At 43.0% G+C, this 20327-nt stretch overlaps 1 protein-coding gene across 5 annotated transcripts in view; it reads right to left on the reverse strand.

The window, feature by feature from the left end:
- Positions 1-540: 540 nt before the first annotated feature.
- EXD2 (exonuclease 3'-5' domain containing 2) overlaps positions 541-20327 on the reverse strand; it is an 86648-nt gene continuing 66861 nt past the window's right edge. For 4 of the 5 annotated variants that reach the window (XM_077767106.1, XM_077767104.1, XM_077767103.1 and 1 more), the window contains 7 exons: positions 18847-18973; positions 11408-11739; positions 10296-10402; positions 9634-9769; positions 5192-5548; positions 1754-2016; positions 541-1183 (listed from right to left, as the gene is read on the reverse strand). In XM_077767106.1, the coding sequence (XP_077623232.1) occupies positions 1800-2016; positions 5192-5548; positions 9634-9769; positions 10296-10402; positions 11408-11739; positions 18847-18973 (1276 nt within the window). In that variant the 3' untranslated portion in view covers positions 541-1183; positions 1754-1799. Of the gene's footprint in view, positions 1510-1753; positions 2017-5191; positions 5549-9633; positions 9770-10295; positions 10403-11407; positions 11740-18846; positions 18974-20327 lie in introns of all 5 variants that reach the window. The other variant, XM_077767107.1, reaches the window with a different exon arrangement.

Here is a 20327-nt window from a genome sequence, read left to right on the forward strand (position 1 = left end):
CCCCAAATCAGTTACACCGATTTGGCAACGTAAGTCATCAGTTATATTCAGGAACCATGTATAAAATGCCTATTTCTCAAGAATGAATATAAAGCAAAATCTATGAGTGCCACCTTGTGGCAAGCCTGCCTGCTCTGACGACCATCCCTCAGTCTCCGTGATTCTCCACACCCCGGGCTCCTGAGCGTGGGGTGTAGCCGCTGCCGTGCAGGCCCCATAATAACCCCTAATAACTGCCCCAAACATCCGTTCCCCAAGGTGGCTGGTACTGTTCATTTTCAAAGATTTCCAGCTGAGATCCCAGGAGTGCCTGTTTGAGGACAGGTGGGAATGAGGGGGCAGAGAAGCAAAACGCAAGACGTGCACAGCCGCGGAGACCGTTCGTTGACGGGCGGAGGCCGCACTGTATGTGGTGCATCTGGGCACACACCGTGCCCCCCCCAACACGGCAGGCACCTGAAGGACAAATATCCCCTCCCCCAAGAATAGTTACCGATTCTATAAAGCTGTGAAGAAAAAAAGGTTTACATTTACATTCAGTGAGCTTTGTGCTTAGAAGTTTTATTTATCAGTGTTAGGACAACCATCACCAACTCGGGCACAATTTCAAAACAGCTCCTGTTGGATTCTGGCCATAAAATTCTTTTTCAAGTTTCTAAGATCTTGTAGGGTAAAAAAGTGTTCCTAAAACTTTAGAAAATATACTAATCACTACTAAAACTTGATTTCATGCTCAAAGTGGCGGCCTCACATAAAAAGATGAAACATCACCGTTTTGAACATCTGAACACGTTAACGGAGGCCCAGGCTTGAGGGGAGGTGGACAAAGCCTCACAAGGCAGCCTGACCAAAGGACTCCAGGAGAGAATTAGGTGCTTAGAAGAGGTCAGTGTTACAAATCTGATGGAACACAGAACACGGAAGGGGCCGGATACTGATTCTGACAGAAGATAATCTTCCTCTCAGAAAGGGATTAAGCTGAAAACCTTGCACTTCCGGACAGGACTGCATCAGACAGACAACAAACAGCATGAAAGGGAAAGCCGAGCAGGTATCAGAGTTCTCTTGAGAGATGGTTGCTCCTGCTTCTCTCTGCCCCAGCCGGCTTCAAGGCCCACTTCCAGCAAAGGATTTCCTCCAGTGTTCGGGTGAAAGCATATGGCAGGAAGTCGCTGCTTTGGTCCTAGACGTGGAAAGCGGAGCATTCTCAAGTATGGAAAGAAACTGAAGTGACCTAGAGGGGATGGATCTCAACCAGGTGAGCTGTGGGAGAGCATTAAGCCAAGGAATTTATAATGAAGATGAGCTTGAACTGGAAAAACGAATCTGGCTCCTTATTCACCTCTCTAGCCTCTGGAAGAATGTTTTCTCCCCTCCTGTCCCAGTGGGATTAAAATCCTTGACGGCCCCTGTTGCAGAAAAACCAACACACTGTACAGGAAAGAGATGTATTAAAAACCTGAGCAACTTGACAAGTCACTTCAGGGAAGAATCCTTCATTTGCTGTGTCTGTACAAGGGAAGCAAAAGAAGGAAAGTAAAATAAAGGCTTTGGCCCTTTTGTCCACAAAAAATACAGTAAGAGGGAGGGAAAAAGTTCTCACCCTGCCCAACTAAGATTCAAACCCAGAAGCTCCCTGTGAAGCCACAGCCTTGCCCCACCAGAGGCATCCAGAGACCAGTGTGGGTTAGCATTCTCAGTTGTGCCACTAGGCTCTGACAATCAGTGACAGGGGGAGAGGGGACTTTCCCACCTTGGCTCAGCGTCCCAGCTGTCCTTGCCTGGGAGGAGAGCACCTATCACGACAGCTTGATGGGCAGGTCTTCCCCGTATTTCCGGAGCAGCTTCTGATGGTTGTGGTCCACGGACCACTGCTGGGGCAGGTGCTTGGGCTGCATGGCGTCCAGGAAGTGCTGACGCCAGCGGCTCTCCAGCTGCATGAGGGAGCGCAGCCCGCCCTGGCTGTGGCACTGCACCACCTTCAGCCCGTGAGGGACGTAGTTTTCATTGGAAATCCTGGCGAGACACAAAGTACAAGGGTCAGAGCGAGACAAGCCCAGGACAGTCTCACAGATGGCTCCTCAGGCTGCGGGCCCAGGGGCTGAGGCAAGGGCGTGCGAGGAGGTTGCTGGACTCCTACAGGGTCAGCTACTTTAATGTTTTTAAAACATCTTTCCTAGGGGTGCCTGGGTGGCTCAGTCAGTTAAGCGTCCGACTTCAGCTCAGGACTTAAACTCTTGGCCCATGAGTTCGAGCCCTGAATCGGACCCTGTGCTGACAGCTCAGAGCCTGGAGCCTGCTTCACATTCTGTGTCCCCCTCTCTCTCTCTGCCCCTCCCCTGCTCGTGCTCTCTTTCTCTCTCTCTCTCTCAAAAAATAAACAAACATTAAAATTTTAAATTATTCATTCTGAACCATACTCAGTATCTATATAGGGCTGTTAAACCACCCCACATGTCCCAATTTTTTCTAGCACTGTAATACTTGAATGTAAAAGGTGAGGTGGTACATTTCTTTAGTGTCTTCTTTCTCACAGAAAGAATGCCAAACCATACGGCATAGGCAACACAGGTGATGGTACTGTAATAGTGTTCTATGGTCACAGATGGTAGCTACACTTGTGATGAGCATGGCATAACATATAAACCTGTTGAATCACTGCTGTGCACCTGAAACTAATGTAATGTTGTGTGTGTGTGTCAACTACACTTCAATTAAAAAAAAAAAAAAAAAGACGGAGTTGTCTGGCTGGCTGAGTCGGTGGAACTTTCAGCTGTTCGTGTTGGGGTTATAAGCTACAGCCCCATGAGGGCTGTAGAGATTACTTAAAAATAAAATCTTGGGGGGGCGCCTGGGTGGCTTAGTCGGTTAAGCGTCTGACTTTCACTTAGGTCATGATCTTGCGGTTTGTGGGTTTGAGCCCCGCGTCGGGCTCTGTGCTGACTGCCAGCTCAGAGCCTGGAGCCTGTTTCAGTCTGTGACTCCCTCTCTCTCTGACCCTCCCCTGCTCACGCTGTCTCTCTCTCTCCTAGATATAAATAAAATATTAAAAAAATTTTTTTAAATAAAAAAATTTAAAAAATAAAATCTTGGGGCACCTTGGGTGGCTCCGTCGGTTGAGTGTCCGACTTCGGCTCAGGTCATGATCTCATTGATCATGAGTTCGAGCCCCACGTCAGGCTCTCTGCTTTCAGTGCAGAGCCTGCTTCGGCTCTTCCGTCCCTGGCCCCGCTCTCTGCACCTCGCCCACTCACACTCTCTGTCTCTCTCAAAAATAAATAAACATAAATAAATAAATAAAATCTTAGGGGCACTTGGGTGCCTCAGTTGGTTAAACATTCGACTCTTGATTTCGGCTCAAATCATGATCTCACGGTTTAGGGGACTGAGCCCTGTGTTGGCTCTGTGAGCTAATAGCATAGAGCACACCTGCTTGGGATTCCCTCTCTCTCTCTCTGCCTCTCCCCGGCTCATGCTGTTTTCTCTCTCTCAAAATAAATAAATAAACTTTAAAAAAAATAAAATAAAACCTTAAAAAAAAAAAGAATGCCAAACCACATCCACGCGAGACCTGTTTCGGTCCCATGAAATATTCAGTTGTGCAGCTGGTGCTGTTTAATGAGAAAATCAATCCCTTCCTCCTTCCTAACTCAGCCGAGGGGCCTTAAAACCTGTTCTGTTGCCACGCAAACAGTGTGTTTACCTCCTATGAGTAAAGACTAATTTTCTCAAGGAAGCTACTACCCCATGGACTCCGTTCACCTCCTTACATCCACAACCCCCTCTCAATCCCCCCTGCCTCTCCCCCATTCTAGGAGCGCTCACGCCCTCCGGGTATCTGTGGACAATTTATTGCTTAGCTCACCAGTGTGCCACTAACTAGCCTATCCTTCCCCAAACAGCTCTTCTCAGTCCCAGACATCCAAGTCCAGCATCCTCCTATCTAAGTCGGCAAGGTGATTTGTTACAAAGGTCTGTGGTGAAAGGGGAAGTTTACCTGTTTCAGCAAATACATCTGGGAACTGGTTAAAGGAACCTTAATTTCTCACAGGACCCTGGAAAGTTACTTAACTTTATTTAGTTCATGGTAGCTAACATAAAACTTGGAAAATAACATCTACTCTACAACCTCACAAGGTAGTTATGAGGATAAAACTCAGTAATATTGTATTAACTTTGAAAGATTTAAAAAAGGCAAGATATAATGCTAGCAGTTACCAGTAAGAAATCTAAATCCTATCTCATGGGTTTGTGATAAGAACTAATTAAGGCAATTTATAGAAACTTTATTATCTGGGTTAAACACATTAAGATATCCAGAGATATTTGTTTGATAATTGTTTGTTGCCATATTTAACATTTTTTGGTAACAAAACTCTATAAGCAAACAGCATCACTATCTGTTTGGTGAACTTATCAGCTCAATTATTTCAATCCCTAGGACTTCTAGAAAAGTGACAGTTGGTAAGCAAAACTATAGCAAGTGACACAGGAGTTTTTCCACCTCAGCCACGTGCCCATTCATTTCTCAGGACCAGAAGCTTCTCATTTAGGAACATTGAGTTAAATCCTAGAAGTTCAACCATGTATTCGTGGGGAAGGAGAGAAACCAAAGAAGGAAGGGAAAAGGAGAAAAGTAATTTAAATGATAAGAGCAACTCCAGCCAATATTCCAATCAGTGGGCCAGTACCCTGAGTCCAGGTGAGACAGCAAACATGAAGCCACTGGTCTCACTTCCCACCCATCTGGATGAGGTAAGAGACACAAAACCACACACGTCGTGCTCGTGGGCAACTTCAGAGATCTGAGGGTATTCTTTGAGTATTATTTTCTTCTTCTGTGCTGGCTTCAGGATTCACTTCTGCACAGAACCTCTAAGGCACAACCCCACTGCGGTTGAACTCACCTGCTAATCATGAAAATGACTGGACATATAGGACCTTAAAAGGGCCAAGACAGAAGGCAAGTCTCCTATGGAAAGTAAATTCTCGGAAAGATTGTACTATCCCAGCCCCATGGTATTTTTAAGCCATTAGACATATGACAGTATAACACAAGGCTATGTACAACAACCCCCCCACCCCCGCCCCGCCCCAAGCAAGCAACCTCACTAAGTGGTCAGGGTTAATGCACTGGGTTAGCACTGGGTTACTCCTCAATCCCTTCTTAGACCAGAACTGTAGACTGTACCTGGTCTCCAGGCTGGCAGCCTCTTGAAGCATCTCATCCGTGATGGTGTCTGTGTTGTAAAACTCTCTGAGGGCTTGCAGCAGCTCCTCCTTCCGATGAGCAGGCAGGCTTTCTGCGTTGAGCAGGGCCCTGGCCCCAGAACGTACCTGCCGGCGCTCGGGGTCTTCCAGCAGGCGCAGACCCTCCTCAGAGCCAATGGGGGCCTGGAACTCCCTGGCCAGCTGCTGCTTCAGGTGGTTGTCATAGTAGTTAGAGACGGCGTGGCAGGAGGTACAGAGCAGCAGCACATCGTGGGAGTTGTGGTCCTTCATCTCAATGGGGAAGTGCTTCCGGTACTCATGTGGAATCACGTTCTTCCTGCCAAGCCCACCCAGAAGGCAGTGTTCATTAGCAGATGACACAGGACACATGTGGAGCTGGCAGGCGGGCCCCTGGAGTCTCATCTGAGCCTAAACACAACTGAGCAGCCCCGGGCACCACAAGCTGACAGAGATTACATACAGGCAATACTACCTGTTCCACTCTCGGGCTGCCTAGCTACCTGTGCCTCAGTTTCCTCTCTCCTAGAAGAGAGTTCATACCATCTGCTCTCAAGAGTCAGCGGCGGGCCCATGGCCGAGGGAGGCTAATAACAACCTTTGCCAAGATTGTACTCCCAGAAGGAAGCGTATTAGAGAAAGGAAAAAAAGTTACTAATGGCCTTTAACATCTAGAAAACAACTCTCTCAAAGCATGTAGCAGATAACCTCTAAATATGGAAGCCTGGTGACCTGAAACAACCGACTTCCTTCATCTGAGAAATCCCTCCCTCAGACTATTTCCTTCCAGGCTCATCAAGGCCCAGCATTGTTTTCTAAGGAGAACTAGGCCCTCAGGAAAAACTCTTAAGAGCAACAATTATTCATCTCACTTTGTAAGAGGAGAAAGTAGGAAAGTGAGTTACTCCACAGAAGCCGGGGAGAAAACCCAAAGTGTGCTTTTGGGTCATCTAAATACAGGCATGCGTCATCTTACTGCACTCTGCAGGTATTCCGTTTTTCACAAAGTGAAAGTTTGTGGCAACCCTGCCTCAAGCAAGTCTACTTGGCCCCATTTTCCCAACAGCATTTGCCCACTTTGTGTCTCTGTGTCATATTTTGGTAATTCTTGCAACATTTCAAACCGTTTCATTATTATTATATTCATTATGCTGATCTGTGGTCCGTGATCACAGGTATTACTACAGTGATTGTTCTGGGAACACCATGAACCACGCCCACATTAAGATAGCGAACTCAACCGATAAATGTGTGTGTTCTGACTGCTCCGCCAAATGGCCAGTCCACTGTCTCTCTCCCTTTCCTGGGGCCTCCCTATTCCTTGAGATGCAACGCTATTGATATCAGGCCAATTAATAACCCTACAATGGCCTCTAAATGCTCAAGTGAAAGGAAGGGCTGCACATCTCCCACTTTAAATCGAAAGCTAGAAATGATTACACTGAGTAAAGAAGGCGTGTGGAAAACCAACACAGGCCAAACGCTATGCCTCTGGAACTAGTTAACCAACTTGTGAATGCATAGGAAAAGTTCTCAAAGGAAATTAAAAATGCTGCTCCAGTGAACACATAAATGCTATGCAAAAGCAACAGCCTTCCTGTGGATATGGAGAGAGGTTAGTTGTCTGGAGAGAAGATCGAGCTAGCCTCAGTGTTATCTTCAGCCAAAGCCTAATGAAGAGCAAGGGCCTAACTCTCCCCAAGTCTGTGAAGGCTGGGAGAGGTAAGGCAGCTGCAGAAGAAAAGTCTGAAGCTGGCAGAGGCTGGTTCATGAAGTTTACGGAAGGAAGCCACCTCCACAACACGAAAGCACAAGGTGAGGCAGCAAGTGCTGATGTAGAAGCTGCAGCAAGTTCTCCAGAAGATGCAGCTGAGATAATTAACGAAGGTGGCTGCACTAAACAACAGATTTTCAATGTGCATGAAAAAGCCTTCTACTGGAAGAAGATGCCATCTAGGACTTTCAGAGCTAGAGAGAAGTCGGTGCTTGGGTACAAAGCCTCAGAAGACAGGCTGACTCTCTTGCTAAGGGCCAATGCAGCTGGTGACTTGCAGTGGAAGCAATGCTCACGGACCAGTCCAAAACTCCCAGGGCACTTCAGAATGATGCTAAATCTACTCTGCTTGTGCTCTCTAAGTGAAACAACAAAGCCTGGATGACAGCACATCTTTTTACAACATGCCTTACTGAATATTTTAAGCCCACTGTCGAGACTACTGCTCAGAGGAAAAAAAAAATCCTTTCAAAATGTTACTATTCATTGACAGTGTGCCTGGTCACCCAAGAGCTCTGATGGGGCTATACAACATTAATATCGTTTTCGTGTCTGCTGGCACAGCATCTATTCTGCAGCCCGTGGGCGAAAGAAGTCACTGCAGAGGTGGTGGGAATAGCAGGAGAACTAGAATCAGAAGTGGAGCCTGAAGACGGGACTGAGTTGCTGTGATCTCAGGACAAAACTTTAGCTGCCGAGGAGTTGCTACTTAAGGATGAGGAAAGAAAGTGATTTCTTGAGATGTGGCATCTACTCCTGGTGAAGACGCTGCAAATACTGTTGAAATGACAGCAAAGGATTAGAATATTACATAAACTTAGTTGAGAAAGCAGTGCAGGATTTGAAAGGGCTGACTCCAGCCTGGAATGAAGTTCTACTGCGGGCAAAATGCTATCAAACAGCATCACATGCCACAGAGAAAATGTCTGTCAAAGAAGAATCTATCAGTGCAGCAAACTTCATAGTCTTCTTACTTGAAACTGCTGGGGCGCCTGGGTGGCTCAGTCGGTTAAGCAACCAACTTCAGCTCAGGTCATGATCTCACGGTCCATGGGTTTGAGCCCCATGATGGTCTCTTGCTAACTGCTCAGGGCCTGGAGCCTGCTTGGGGTCCTGTGTCTCCATCTCTGTCTCTGTCCCTCCCCCACTCAAGCTCTGTCTCTCTCTCTAAATATAATTAATAAAAGAAACTGCCACAGCCACCCTAACCTTCAGTGGTCACTACCCTGATTAGTCAGCAGCCATCAACATCAAAGCAAGGCCCTCCTCCAGCAAAGAGATTATAACTCACTGAAAGCTCAGAAGATGGTTAGCATTTTTTAGCAATAAAGTATTCTATGTGTACACGTATGTATGTAACCTCTATACCCAATGTGGGGCTCAAACTCATGACTCTAAGATCAAGAGTCATGTGCTCTACTGATTGAGCCAGCCAGGCACCCCAGCAATAAAGTATTTTTTAATATATTTTTAAATGTTTATTTCTTTATTTTGAGAGAGAGAGAGAGAAAGAGAGAGAAAGAGAAAGAAAGCATGCAAGTGGAGGAGGGGCAGAAAAGGAGAGAGAATGCCAAGCAGGCTCCATACTGTCAGTGCAGAGCCCGACATGGGGCTCGAACTCACAAACCACGAGATCATGGCCTGAGCTGAAATCAAGAGTCGGATGCTTAACTGACTAAGCCACCCAGGTGTCTGTAAAATACTTTTAAGTTAAAATGTATACACTGTTCTTTTAGACATAATGTTATTGCACAACTAACAGTCTAGAGTGTAGTGTAAATGTAATTTTTATATGCACTGGGGAATCAAAAAATTCATTTCACTTGCTTACTTATTTTAAGATTTTATTTTATTTTTTTAAATTTTAATTTATTTTTTGAGAGAGAGACAGAGCACGAATGGGGGAGAGGCAGAGAGAGAGGGAGACACAGAATCTGAAGCAGGCTCCAGGCTCTGAGCTGTCAGCATAGAGTCCAATATGGGGCTCAAACTCATGGACCGTGAAACCATGACCTGAGCCAAAGTTGGACACTTAACCAACTGAGCCACTCAGGCACCCCATAAGACTGTATTTTTAAGTAATCTCTATACCCAACGTGGGGCTTGAACTTAACAACCCCGAGTTCGAGAGTGACACTCCACTGACTGAGCCAGCCAGGCACTCCTGACTCACTTTACTGCGGTATTTGCCTTACTATGGTGGTCTGGAGCCAGAGAGCGGAAATCTATTATCTGAGGCATGCCTGTGCCCCACGAATGGTACCAAGGCTCAGAAAGTTGGGGGCCACTCAAGGGAGGAGTATAAGAACACACAGAGAAAGGCAGCTTCAGAAGGAAATGGTCTCTGATCTTTCTATAAGCAAAAGGAATCACTCTCTTCATGGCCAACTGTCACTGAGAAGAGTGTTACATTCTCGAACCAAGAAGTGGGCTCAGGATAGGTGGGGACACTATAGCAAGGCCACACAGAGTTCAGCGGAAGTTCTCAGGAAAACGGGGATGACCCCCAGGGACAAGTCTTTCAGCCGAAGTGTACAGATTCACCCAAGGCCCCTGAGGGTTCCGTATGTGGCTGCAAAGGCTAATCCCTTCAGAGGCAGACAATCTGGGTGGCTGGACCCCACACTCACCGGATGTACGAGTCTTTCTTGCCACATACTACACACAGGTTCTCTTTCACCATCAAGTAATAGTCTCCTGGAGATTCGGGTCTTCCTGCAGGTTCAAACTGTAACTTGACCACAAAAGGCTCCTCACTCACCAGCTCTTAGAGACAAGAAAAAAGGTCAGCGTTTGCCTGCCTCTCCCTCAGGATGGGAACTGTTCTCTGCTGTGCCCCTCAGAGGTCACGATTATAACTGGAGAAGTTACAGGTCTAAGGTCATAGCAGGATCAGTGACAAAGCTAGGCTAAGCTCTCCTTATGTTAGTTCTCCAACTGTCTAAAACGTAAAATGTAAAAGAAGGGGGAAAGGAGAAAAATACGCAAATAGATCAAAAGCCAGCTCCGAATGTCCCTGAAGGAAAGGAAAAGGAAAGTCACCCCTGGAGCACCTCTACTATCCTACCACACAACCCTCTCCCCACGCGCAAGATGAGACGTCGTGCGTTTTGCCGGAGGCTGGGCCTCTGAGTGTCTAGCAGACAGAAGTCACGATTGAACACCCTCGTCTCACTTGTCTCAAGTTCCTCTGCCTTCTTCTATCCCTCCTTGCCCCTTGTCCCTCTCCCCTCTCCTGCCGGGACCCACATGCACCTAAATGTAGATGACATAGGACAGGTGAGTCTCAAACCTCCAATGCCTTTGTCCAGGTACCACTGAGCTTTCCGTCGGTCACAAGTGCACAGGGGCTGTCCGTCAGGAGCATGGAGGAAGCAGTTATCGTAGAGTGGTGACTTTCTGCAGGGAAGGGAGAGATTAATCTAAAACTGAACGCTAACTATGGGTCAAGGTACCAGGTGCCTTCCCACGCTGTCTTCTGAGTGACCCCAGCTCCTCTCAATACGAGGTTCAAACATCACATTTATGGGAAAAAACAAGTAGGCAAAAAATCATGTTTGCTCCTCCATCTGCATGGGGCTAGGAACTAAAAATGAATTCGTTTAGCTAGTCTTTATATTTACGGACAGGGAGTAAGTTGCGTAGTATTTACACAGCTCTGTTGTGAAAGTGAACAGGAACAAGCACCAAGAAACTGCTCTACAGGGTTACCATTGGGTTAAACAAAGTCAATTAAAATTAAGGAATTTCAAGCTAAAGTAATGAGGGCCACATGGGTTTATTTTTGGCTCATACACAATAGTTGCTTCAATTTAATCATCCGATTCCTAAAGGCACTCTGCTACAGGGACCAAGCTTCCACTCCAAAGTACTTATTAGTCATATTTCTGCAATGAAGGCCTAAGTCGTACAGAGAAACTCTCACTGGTTAGAGAATAATATTGGCTTAGAGCTGGATGCCATTCTAAATAATCAAATACCAAATGAACAGGAAATCAGATGATGCATTTCTCCTGAAATGTATGAGGTAATTCAGGTTACTCATTTTCGCAGCTATCCCGAGCAAGGAAGGAGTAATAATTACACCCTCACTTATAACTGGAGAAGCCAAGTCTAAGTAAGGTCATACCAGGATCAGTGACAAAGACAGGTTAAGTTCTCCCTATTTCCATTCCAACTGTCTAAAAATTAAAAAGTAAAAGAAGGGGGAAAGGAGGAAAATACACAAATAGATCAAAAGACAGCTCCAAATGTCCTCGAAGGAAAGGAAAAATAAAATTAACCCTTACAGCAACTCTGCTACCCTAGCATACAACCTTGTCTCCAGACCCAAGATGAGGCATCGCGCCTTTTGCCGCAAGTTGGGCCTCTGAGTGTCTAGCAGGCAGGGAACAACTCAGTTACCTGGCCGAGTAGCCCACCCCCAGGGGCTTTCTTTTGTGCTTCCTGGGGTCTCTCCCTTGGTGGTTGCCTGGCATCACTCCATCCATCTTAGACTTCTTATTTTTTGGCTTCTGCTGGGCTTCTGCTGCTTCCCCATTAACTTCTTCCCCCAGGCGGCTAACTCCTTTGCTTCGGAACGGGAGGTCTACCACATTCTGGCATTGCTCCAAGACTTTCCTCCAGCCCGCGGGGCCATCGTTCTCGTCTAGAGTTGAATTCCTAGAGAAACGGTATCCAAGAAGATGGAGAAAGAGAGCCACTGAAATCTGGGCATCCCTGGCAGCATAAATTACCTGAAGAGAAAAGTCAGAGATCAGTGGAATCTGGAAGGCAAACCAAAGAAGCAATTTCCAAATTTCCAACTCAATCACAAAGATGCAGACAACTTGTAGGGTTCTAACTCAAGATGTACGATACCCTAAGCACCATGTACGTCTCAACAACCTTTTATTAGGAGACATTTCACACTATACGACAATAAACTGAATAGTATAACGAATCTTCGGGTTTCTTTCCTATCTCTGTGTTTAACCAAAATAGCAAAAATAGTGCCTTACTCTAAACGCTCAAAAATCCTAATCTATATGTAAATCAGCGAAGTTTCTTTCTATCTGCTGCCAAACCTGATGGACAGATTTTTCTCAAGTTTAGGTGAGGATAGTTACCACAAGTCTGACAACTAGTACAAGAAATTCACTTTGGAGGTGGTTATCCTCTAGAACACCTGAAAGCAAGATTCATTAAGAGGCCTGTGCAACTGTCAATCAGAAACAACCTACCATTGTTAATAAGATATGGAAATAAGGAAAACAAATAGGTTTCAAGCATGGGCCTCAAATGAAAAGTCACAAGGGCCCATTTCTGGAATCTATTTATTTAATAATGGTAAGTCATTTTCCCAAGCAACTGGTGACAGGAAGGCTGGTCATAAGTAAAAGTAGTTACATCTATAATCAATAGCTTTTCCCAACAAAGAGAGTAAAGACTTTAAAATTCCTTTACTTTACCTTTAATAACCAAGCCTGATAAATAATACTATTAGGAAGGATTTGTTATGCTTTTAGAATAAACAAGTTTGGATAAAATTTTCCACCTAGACTCAACAATCTACGTATCTATCAGCACGCTGTCTCTCAAAGAAACAGAGCTTGAATGTGATGAGCTCAAAGGACTTTTTAACAAACTGTTTTCAAATAAGAAAACCAAAGCACTTTCAACAAATGGTGTTGAGACAACTGGGTGGCCACATGTAAAAGAATAAAGCTGGATCCAAACAAAAATTATAAACCTAAATATAAGAGCTGAAATCTAAGACTTTTAGAAGAAAACATAGGGGTAAATGTTCATGACCTTGGGTTAGGCAATGATTTCTTGGATATGAGACCAAAAATATAAATGATAAAAGAAAAAACAGATAATTGGACCTCATCAATATTAAAACCTTTTGTGCTTCAAAGGACCCCACCAAGTAAGTGAAGAGATGACCTGAAGAATGGAAGGAAATATTTACACGTTATATATCTAATAAGGGACTAGTCTCCAAAATATATAAAGAACTCTTAAAAGTCAACAATACAAAGACAAACAACTCGATTAAAATATGAGCAAAGGATTTAGATATTTCTATAATATATATTCTATAATGTATAATTTCTATAATATATTTTTAAATGGCCAATAAGCACATGAAACGACGCTCAGCATCATTTGTCACTAGGGAGATGTAAATCAAAGCCACAATGAAACACCATTTCATTCCTACTAGGACGGCTCTAACCAAAAAGACAGATAATAACAAGTGTTGGTGAAAATGCAGAAAATTGGGACCTTCACACATTGCTAGTGAGACTATAAAATGGTGCAGTTGCTTTGTAAAACAGTCTGGCAGTTCCTCAAACAGTGAAACATAAAGTTCATGACCCAGCAATTCCACTTCTAAGTATATACCCAGGAGAAGTAAAAACTTACGACATGTGTCCACACAAGATTTTATACACAAATATTCATAGTGGCATTTTTCATAACAGCCAAAAACTGAAACCAATGCAAATCTCTACCAACTGATGAATGGATAAACAAAATGTAGTGTATATCCATACAATATTGTTTAGAATAAAAAGAAATGAAGTGCCAATAAACGTTATAACATGTATAAACCACAAAAACATGGTAAGTTAAGCCAATCACAAAAGATCAAATATTATATGATTCCATTGATATGAAATGTCTCAAACAGACAAATCTATAGAGACAAAAGGTAGATCAGTGGTTGCCTAGTGGTGGGAGGAGGAGCGGGATAGGATGGGAAGTGACTGCTAATGGGTATGGAGTTTCTTTTTGGGGTGATAAAAATGTTTTTTAAGTATTTTTTTTAAATGTTTGTTTATTTTGAGAGAGTGCGAGCTGGGGAGGGGCAGAGAGAGAGAGAGAGAGAGAGAGGTAGAGAGAGAGAGAATCCCAAGCAGGCTCTGGGTTGTCAGCACAGAACCCAACATGGGTCTCAATCTCACAAACTGTGAGATCATAACCTGAGCCGAAATTGAGATGGAAGCTCAACTGACTGAGCCACTCAGGCACCCCAAAAATGTTATAAAATTAGATTGTGGTGATGGTTATACAACTCTGCAAAAATACTAAAATCCATTGATTTGTATGCTTTTTTTTTAAGGCGACTCCATGCCCAATGTGGGGCTTGAACTCACATCTCTGAGATCAGGAGTCACATGCTCTACTGGCTGAGCCAGCCAGGCCCCCAAATATGTACTTTAAATGGCTGAATTTTACTGTGTGTTAGTTATACCTTAAAATTGTTAAAAAAAGAAAGGAAGAAAGGAAGGAAGGAACCAAGGCACAAAGAAGTGACTTACTCAGGGTCATAGAAAGTCAGAAACAGCTGCAAAAAACAAATTCAGATAATTTGATTCCCAAAACTCTCAAAAATATCTCAGGGAGGATATTAACCATAAGGGACCAGCTGTGCTAAATCTTTCCAAAAACATTTTCGAAGGGTGAACAAGCAGTGACTGACTCGGAAAATAAGAGAAGGCTAAAACCTAGGTCTACAGTAAGCCAAAAATCCAAGAATTAAGCTAATTTGAGCCACAGAGAACTGCAAAGCATAAGGAATGGGAAGCATCAGGTATCTGTGAAAGTAAGGGTACAAGCAGGGGTGAGAACATGCAAACAAGGTGAAAGTCTCCATAAAGAACACTTAGAACCAGGGACATCTAGGTGGTTCAGTTGGTTAGGTGCCCAATTCTTGATTTCATCTCAGGTCATGAAGTCAAGCCCCAAACTGGGCTCTGCACTGATGGCAAAAGCCCACTTGGGATTCTGCCTCCCCCCCTCTCTCTGCCCCTCCCCTGCTTACTCTCTATCTCTTTCTCAAAATAAATAAAAATAAACTTAAAAGAAAAAAAGAACCCTAGATCTTCTTTATACCACAGGGCTGGCAATTACTCCTCTAACCCTCCAAAGAGTAAAGTTTAAGTCATATAATGGGCTAACTCACAAAGGACCTGGATCTAGTAATACCAGGTCTGGTACACGGTGGGAGCAAAGTGTCATCTGAAAAAGGGATTATAGTAAAGTCTACATAATGACTGGTAAAACTATCAGCACCTTTCCCCACTCATCTACCAGAATATAAGCAGGGGGACTTATACCCCTTAGGCAGAAGACTAGTTGGTTCATCTCTGGAGAAACTGAGTACCCTGAGAAAAAAGATTTCCAGTTACTGATATATGACTATTAATCTGTAGGTACTGATAATAAAGCCCACTGGCCCAAAAGTACTGGCCATATTTGCTGTGTTCTCCATTTTTTAAAATGCAAATTTAAGGGGCGCCTGGGTGGCTCAGTTGGTTAAGCATCTCACTTTGGCTCAGGTCATGATCTCACTGTTCATGGGTTTGAGCACCACATCAGGCTCTGTGCTGACAGCTCAGAGCCTGGAGCCTGCTTCAGATTCTCTGTTTCCCTCTCTCTGCCCACTTATGCTCTGTTTCTCTCTCAAAAATAAATAAACATTAAAAAAATTAAAATTTAAATATGATTTTCTATATTTTCTAAGATCTCATTTAGCATTATGTTCATAATTAGAACAAAAAATAAACATAAAAATAAAGCATGAATAAGAAACTTTGGAAATTCTGAATTCTCACAATAAGGATCACCAACTTGGTTTCAAATTTGATAGCAATTAACTTTTCCTCCTTAACTTTTTAGGTTTAAGATTTTCAAACTCACAGAAAAGTTAAAATAGGGGCGTCTGGGTGGCTCAGTCGGTTGAGCGTCCAACTTCGGCTCAGGTCATGATCTCACAGTTCATGGGTTCAAGCCCCGCATTGGGCTCTGTGCTGACAGCTAGCTCAGAGCCTGGAGCCTGTCTTCAAATTCTGTAACTCCCTCTCTCTCTGACCTTCCCCTGATCACGCTGTCTCTATCTCTCTCTCAAAAATAAATAAAAAAAAAAATTTAAAAAAATTTTTAAAAAAAGTTACTGCATTAAAAAAAAGAAACGTTAAAATAATAATAATGCCCCCTGACATTCACAATTGTCAACATTTACTTTATCTCTTTATAATATGGACACCACACACTTTTTTTTTTTTTTGGCTGAACACATTTCAGCATTAAGTTGCAGCTATTATGGTACTTCCTCTCTAAATACATCAGTGTCTATTTCTTAAGACAAGAACATTCCTCTACCATAATCACACTATTACCACACCCAAGAACTTTAACAGTGGCAAAAATACAATAACATACAGTTCTAGTCTAATGTCTCCAATTGTTCCAAAAATGTCTTTTACATACGGTACAAGATTCAGGATTTTCAACAGACGTACAGAATTGTGCGACCATTCACCATAATCAATGTTAGAACACTTTCATCACCTTAAAAGGAAACCTTATACCCATTAGCAGTAATTCTTCACTTCTCCCAGCCCTGGGCAACCATTAGTTTATTTTCTGTGTCTATAGATTTGTATATTCTGAAACATTTCACAAAAATGGAGTCACGCAAAATGTGATCTTTTGCAAATGGCTCCTTTCCCTTAACATAATGTTTCCAAGACCCATCCCTGTCAGAGTATGTACCGTTTTTAGTACTGAGTAATACTCCATTGTAAGGCTATGCCATATTTTATTTATGCATTCATCAGCTGATGTGCCCAAACAGCTTTTTAATTGTGTCCTTAAGTATGAATGGACAGCCAAGGATCTAAACATTTAAGAAAAATCTTTTTATTTTTTTATTTTTTTTTTATTTATTTCTAGGAGAGAGAGAGACAGCGTGAGCAGGGGAGGGTCAGAGAGAGAGGGAGTCACAGACTGAAACAGGCTCCAGGCTCTGAGCTGGAAGTCAGCACAGAGCCCGACGCGGGGCTCGAACCCATGAACCACGAGATCATGACCTAAGTGAAAGTCGGACGCTTAACCGACTAAGCCACCCAGGCGCCCCAAGAAAAATCTTTAATGTGAAAGTCAAAGACCAAATCAAACCTTTCAAATAAGGAACTCAGAGGAAAACAAAGCAATACAGGAAGCAGAAGAAAACCTCGGAAATCCTTAATATTCTAAGATAATAGTAGATACTATATCCACTAAACAAAAAATAAGTTATTTTAAAAGTGAATATTCAGAGGAGACCAAGAATCTCTTGTCACTTAACATTATGATAGGGATAGTTAAAAATTCAATAGAAATGTCAGAAGGCAAATTTGAGGAAATTTCCCAAGAGATAAAATAAAAAATACAGATAGAAAAATCAGAGAGAAAATCTTTTTCTTAGGAAATCAGCCGATCAATTCAAGGGTCCAATATCCAAATAATATGAGTTCTAGAAACAGAAGGGAGGGATATTTTCAAAGACATATTATGAGAACAATTCCCTGAACTAAAAGACATGAGCTTCCGGGTTGAAAGGGTCCACTGAAATCTAATGCTATAATGAAAAATACCCCACACTAATTTATATCATCATGGATTTTAATAAATAAAGTGAAGATTTTCCAGAAAGAAAAACAAGTGATATACTTAGTATCAATACTGGAAGCTGTAAGACAGGGAACCTTACCTTTAAATTTCTGAAGGAAAATGATTTTCACCCTGAAAAATACTGTACTCTGCCAAACTATCAGTTAATAGAGGGAAGCCAGTATCTTTTCAGACACACGAGGTGTCATATATTAACTTCCCATGCTCCCTTTCTTAATGTACCCCAAGATAAGAAAGGGAAAAGACATGGAATTTGGAAGACAGAGGATCACTGCAGAAGAAAGGTGAAGGGAATCCCCAGGCTGAGGGTAAATGCAGATTCCAGGGTCACAGCAAGGTGGCAGGGCTCCTGAAAGGAGCAGGGTGACAGAGGGCTCTGGAAGGGACAGCTCCAAGGGAAAGCAAGAGAAGTAAGTCACCTCCTGTGTCTGAACCAGTCGAGAAAAGATGGAGGGTTCCGTTAAAGAGTCGGGTTGAAAGAGTTAACAGGTATATAGAAAACAAACCAAACAGAAGTACAATTATTACTCCTAGGAAAACAAAAAGTTGTGTAAGGAAAAAACTTAACTGCAGCTTACTATGTGGCTCAGCTATCAATAATATCAACATGAGTAGATATTAATCTGATGAAAATGATGATCTACCTATATTGGGACGATGGAAAAGGGACTCAGTATTTGTCTGGAGACAGAGGAAATGCAAGAGTACTAAATCACGTCTTGCATGGTAAGAAGTCAAAAGACAGTATAAAAATAAGAAAGAGTAATATATGTACATAATTTAAAAATATAATGGTAATTACCAGAAATAAATGAAATTGGTTGCCACTGAGAGGGAGGAAGACAGGGAACTACTATTTCTTATAATAAGTCTTATAACACTTTGGTTTTCTAATTATGCATTTGTATTCATCATTTTAAAAATTACATTTTCTGAAATGCTGCCTGCCATATAGTAAATGCTCAAACAAAATAAAACAGAATAGGGACTCTTACTCTGCTATTTAAGTACCATTTATATACTATACAACAGTTATCTTCAATGAGTCTATTTTAAAGTATTTCCACCCAATACTTACATTTGAAGATTACAATTTTAAAAACAACTATACGTCATAAGCAATGGTTCTTCCATTCTGTAACTACTCTGGTAAGAAGTACCTGGTCCTCAGGGCACCTGGGTGGCTCAGTCGCATAAGTGTCCAGCTCTTGATCTTGGCTCAGGTCATGATCTCATGGTTCGTGAGACTGAGCCCCATGTAGGGCTCTGTGCTGGCAGCTGCTTGGGATTCTTTCTCTCTCTCCCTCTCTCTGCCCCTCCCCTGCTCACTCACTTGTGCTCTCTCTCTCAAAATAAATAAACTAAAAAACTTAAACAAACAAACAAAAAAGAAGTACCTGGTCCTTTGTAAGATTCTCGGCATCCCAGTTGCTGCAGCGAAGCAGAAGGGACTTGTCAAGTGGAAAGTTCAAAACCGTCTCGGCAAGTGATTTCAGGCTGAGCCCATTACAGATCAAATTGTTTCTACAAGGAAATAAGTCATGTATTAAAAACTGGCAAAAGGGGTGCCTGGGTGGCTCAGTCGGTTAAGCGTCCGACTTCGGCTCAGGTCATGATCTCACGATTCATGAGTTCGAGCCCTGTGTCAGGCTCTCTGCTGACACCTAGCTCAGAGCCTGGAGCCTGTTTCAGATTCTGTGTCTCTCTCTCTCTGACCCTCCCCTGTTCACACACTCTCTCTCTCTCTCTCAGAAATAATTAAAAATATTAAAAAAAAAAAGTGGCAAAAGAAGAACAGGCAAATCAAAAAAGGCATATATGGCCAAAAACAGATGGTAGATACTCAATCATACTAGACATCAAACAAAATAAAATAAAAATTATATACTATTTGCTGACCAGATTGCAAAGATTTTTTTAAATAACTGTATCAGGGCGCCTGGGTGGTTCAGTCGGTTAAGCGTCTGACTTCGGATCAGGTCATGATCGCACGGTTCGTGGGTTCGAGCCCCATGTCGGGCTTTGTGCTGACAGCTCAGAGCCTGCAGCCTGCTTCGGATTCTGTGTGTGTGTGTGTGTGTCTCTCTCTCTTCGCCCCTTCCCTGTTCTTTCTCTGTCTCTCAAAAATAAATAAACGTTAAAATTTTTTAAAAATAATAATAAAAATAATTATCTACTATTGGCAGAACGTGAAGAATCAGTCTGATCTAAAATTCATGAACTGTCCATTTTTACAATCTTCATGGAAAATAGTTTAACAATAAACAGTTATCAACATTTTGACCATGAAAGTTCTCTGGTTCCAGAATTCCACTTCTAGGAATTTATCCTAAGAATAAATGTACATAAAATGATCTTCACTGCAGCACTATTTATAGTAGCAAAGAACTGGTAAATGCCCATCAACAAAAGACTGGTTAAATATCTATGCAATTAAATTCTACACACCTATTAAAAAAAGATTGTAGCAGGGGGCGCCTGGTGGCTCAATTAAGCAACCGACTCTTGATTTCATCTCAGGTCATGATCTCATGGTTCGGGAGTCCGAGCCCCACACTGGGCTCTGTGCTGGCAGCGTGGAGCTTGCTTTAGATCCTCTGTTCCCTATTTCTCAGTCCCTCCTCCACTCACACGCTCTCTCTCAAAAATAAATACAATAAGCCTTAAAAAAAAAAAAAAAAAAGAATGGAGCACCTGGGTGGCTCAGCTGGTTAAGCATCCAACTTCAGTTCAGGTCATGATCTCACAGTTCCTGGGTTCAAGCCCCACATCGGGCTCTGTGCTGACAGTTCAGAGCCTGGAGCCTGCTTTAGATTCTGTGTCTCCCTCTCTCTCTGCCCCTCCCCCACTCGTGCTCTGTCTCTTTTTCTGTCTCTCA

Source organism: Crocuta crocuta, unplaced genomic scaffold (assembly GCF_008692635.1).
Source record: "Crocuta crocuta isolate KB4526 unplaced genomic scaffold, BGI_CrCroc_1.0 scaffold55, whole genome shotgun sequence".
In the NCBI taxonomy this organism is placed as follows: Eukaryota; Metazoa; Chordata; class Mammalia; order Carnivora; family Hyaenidae; genus Crocuta; species Crocuta crocuta.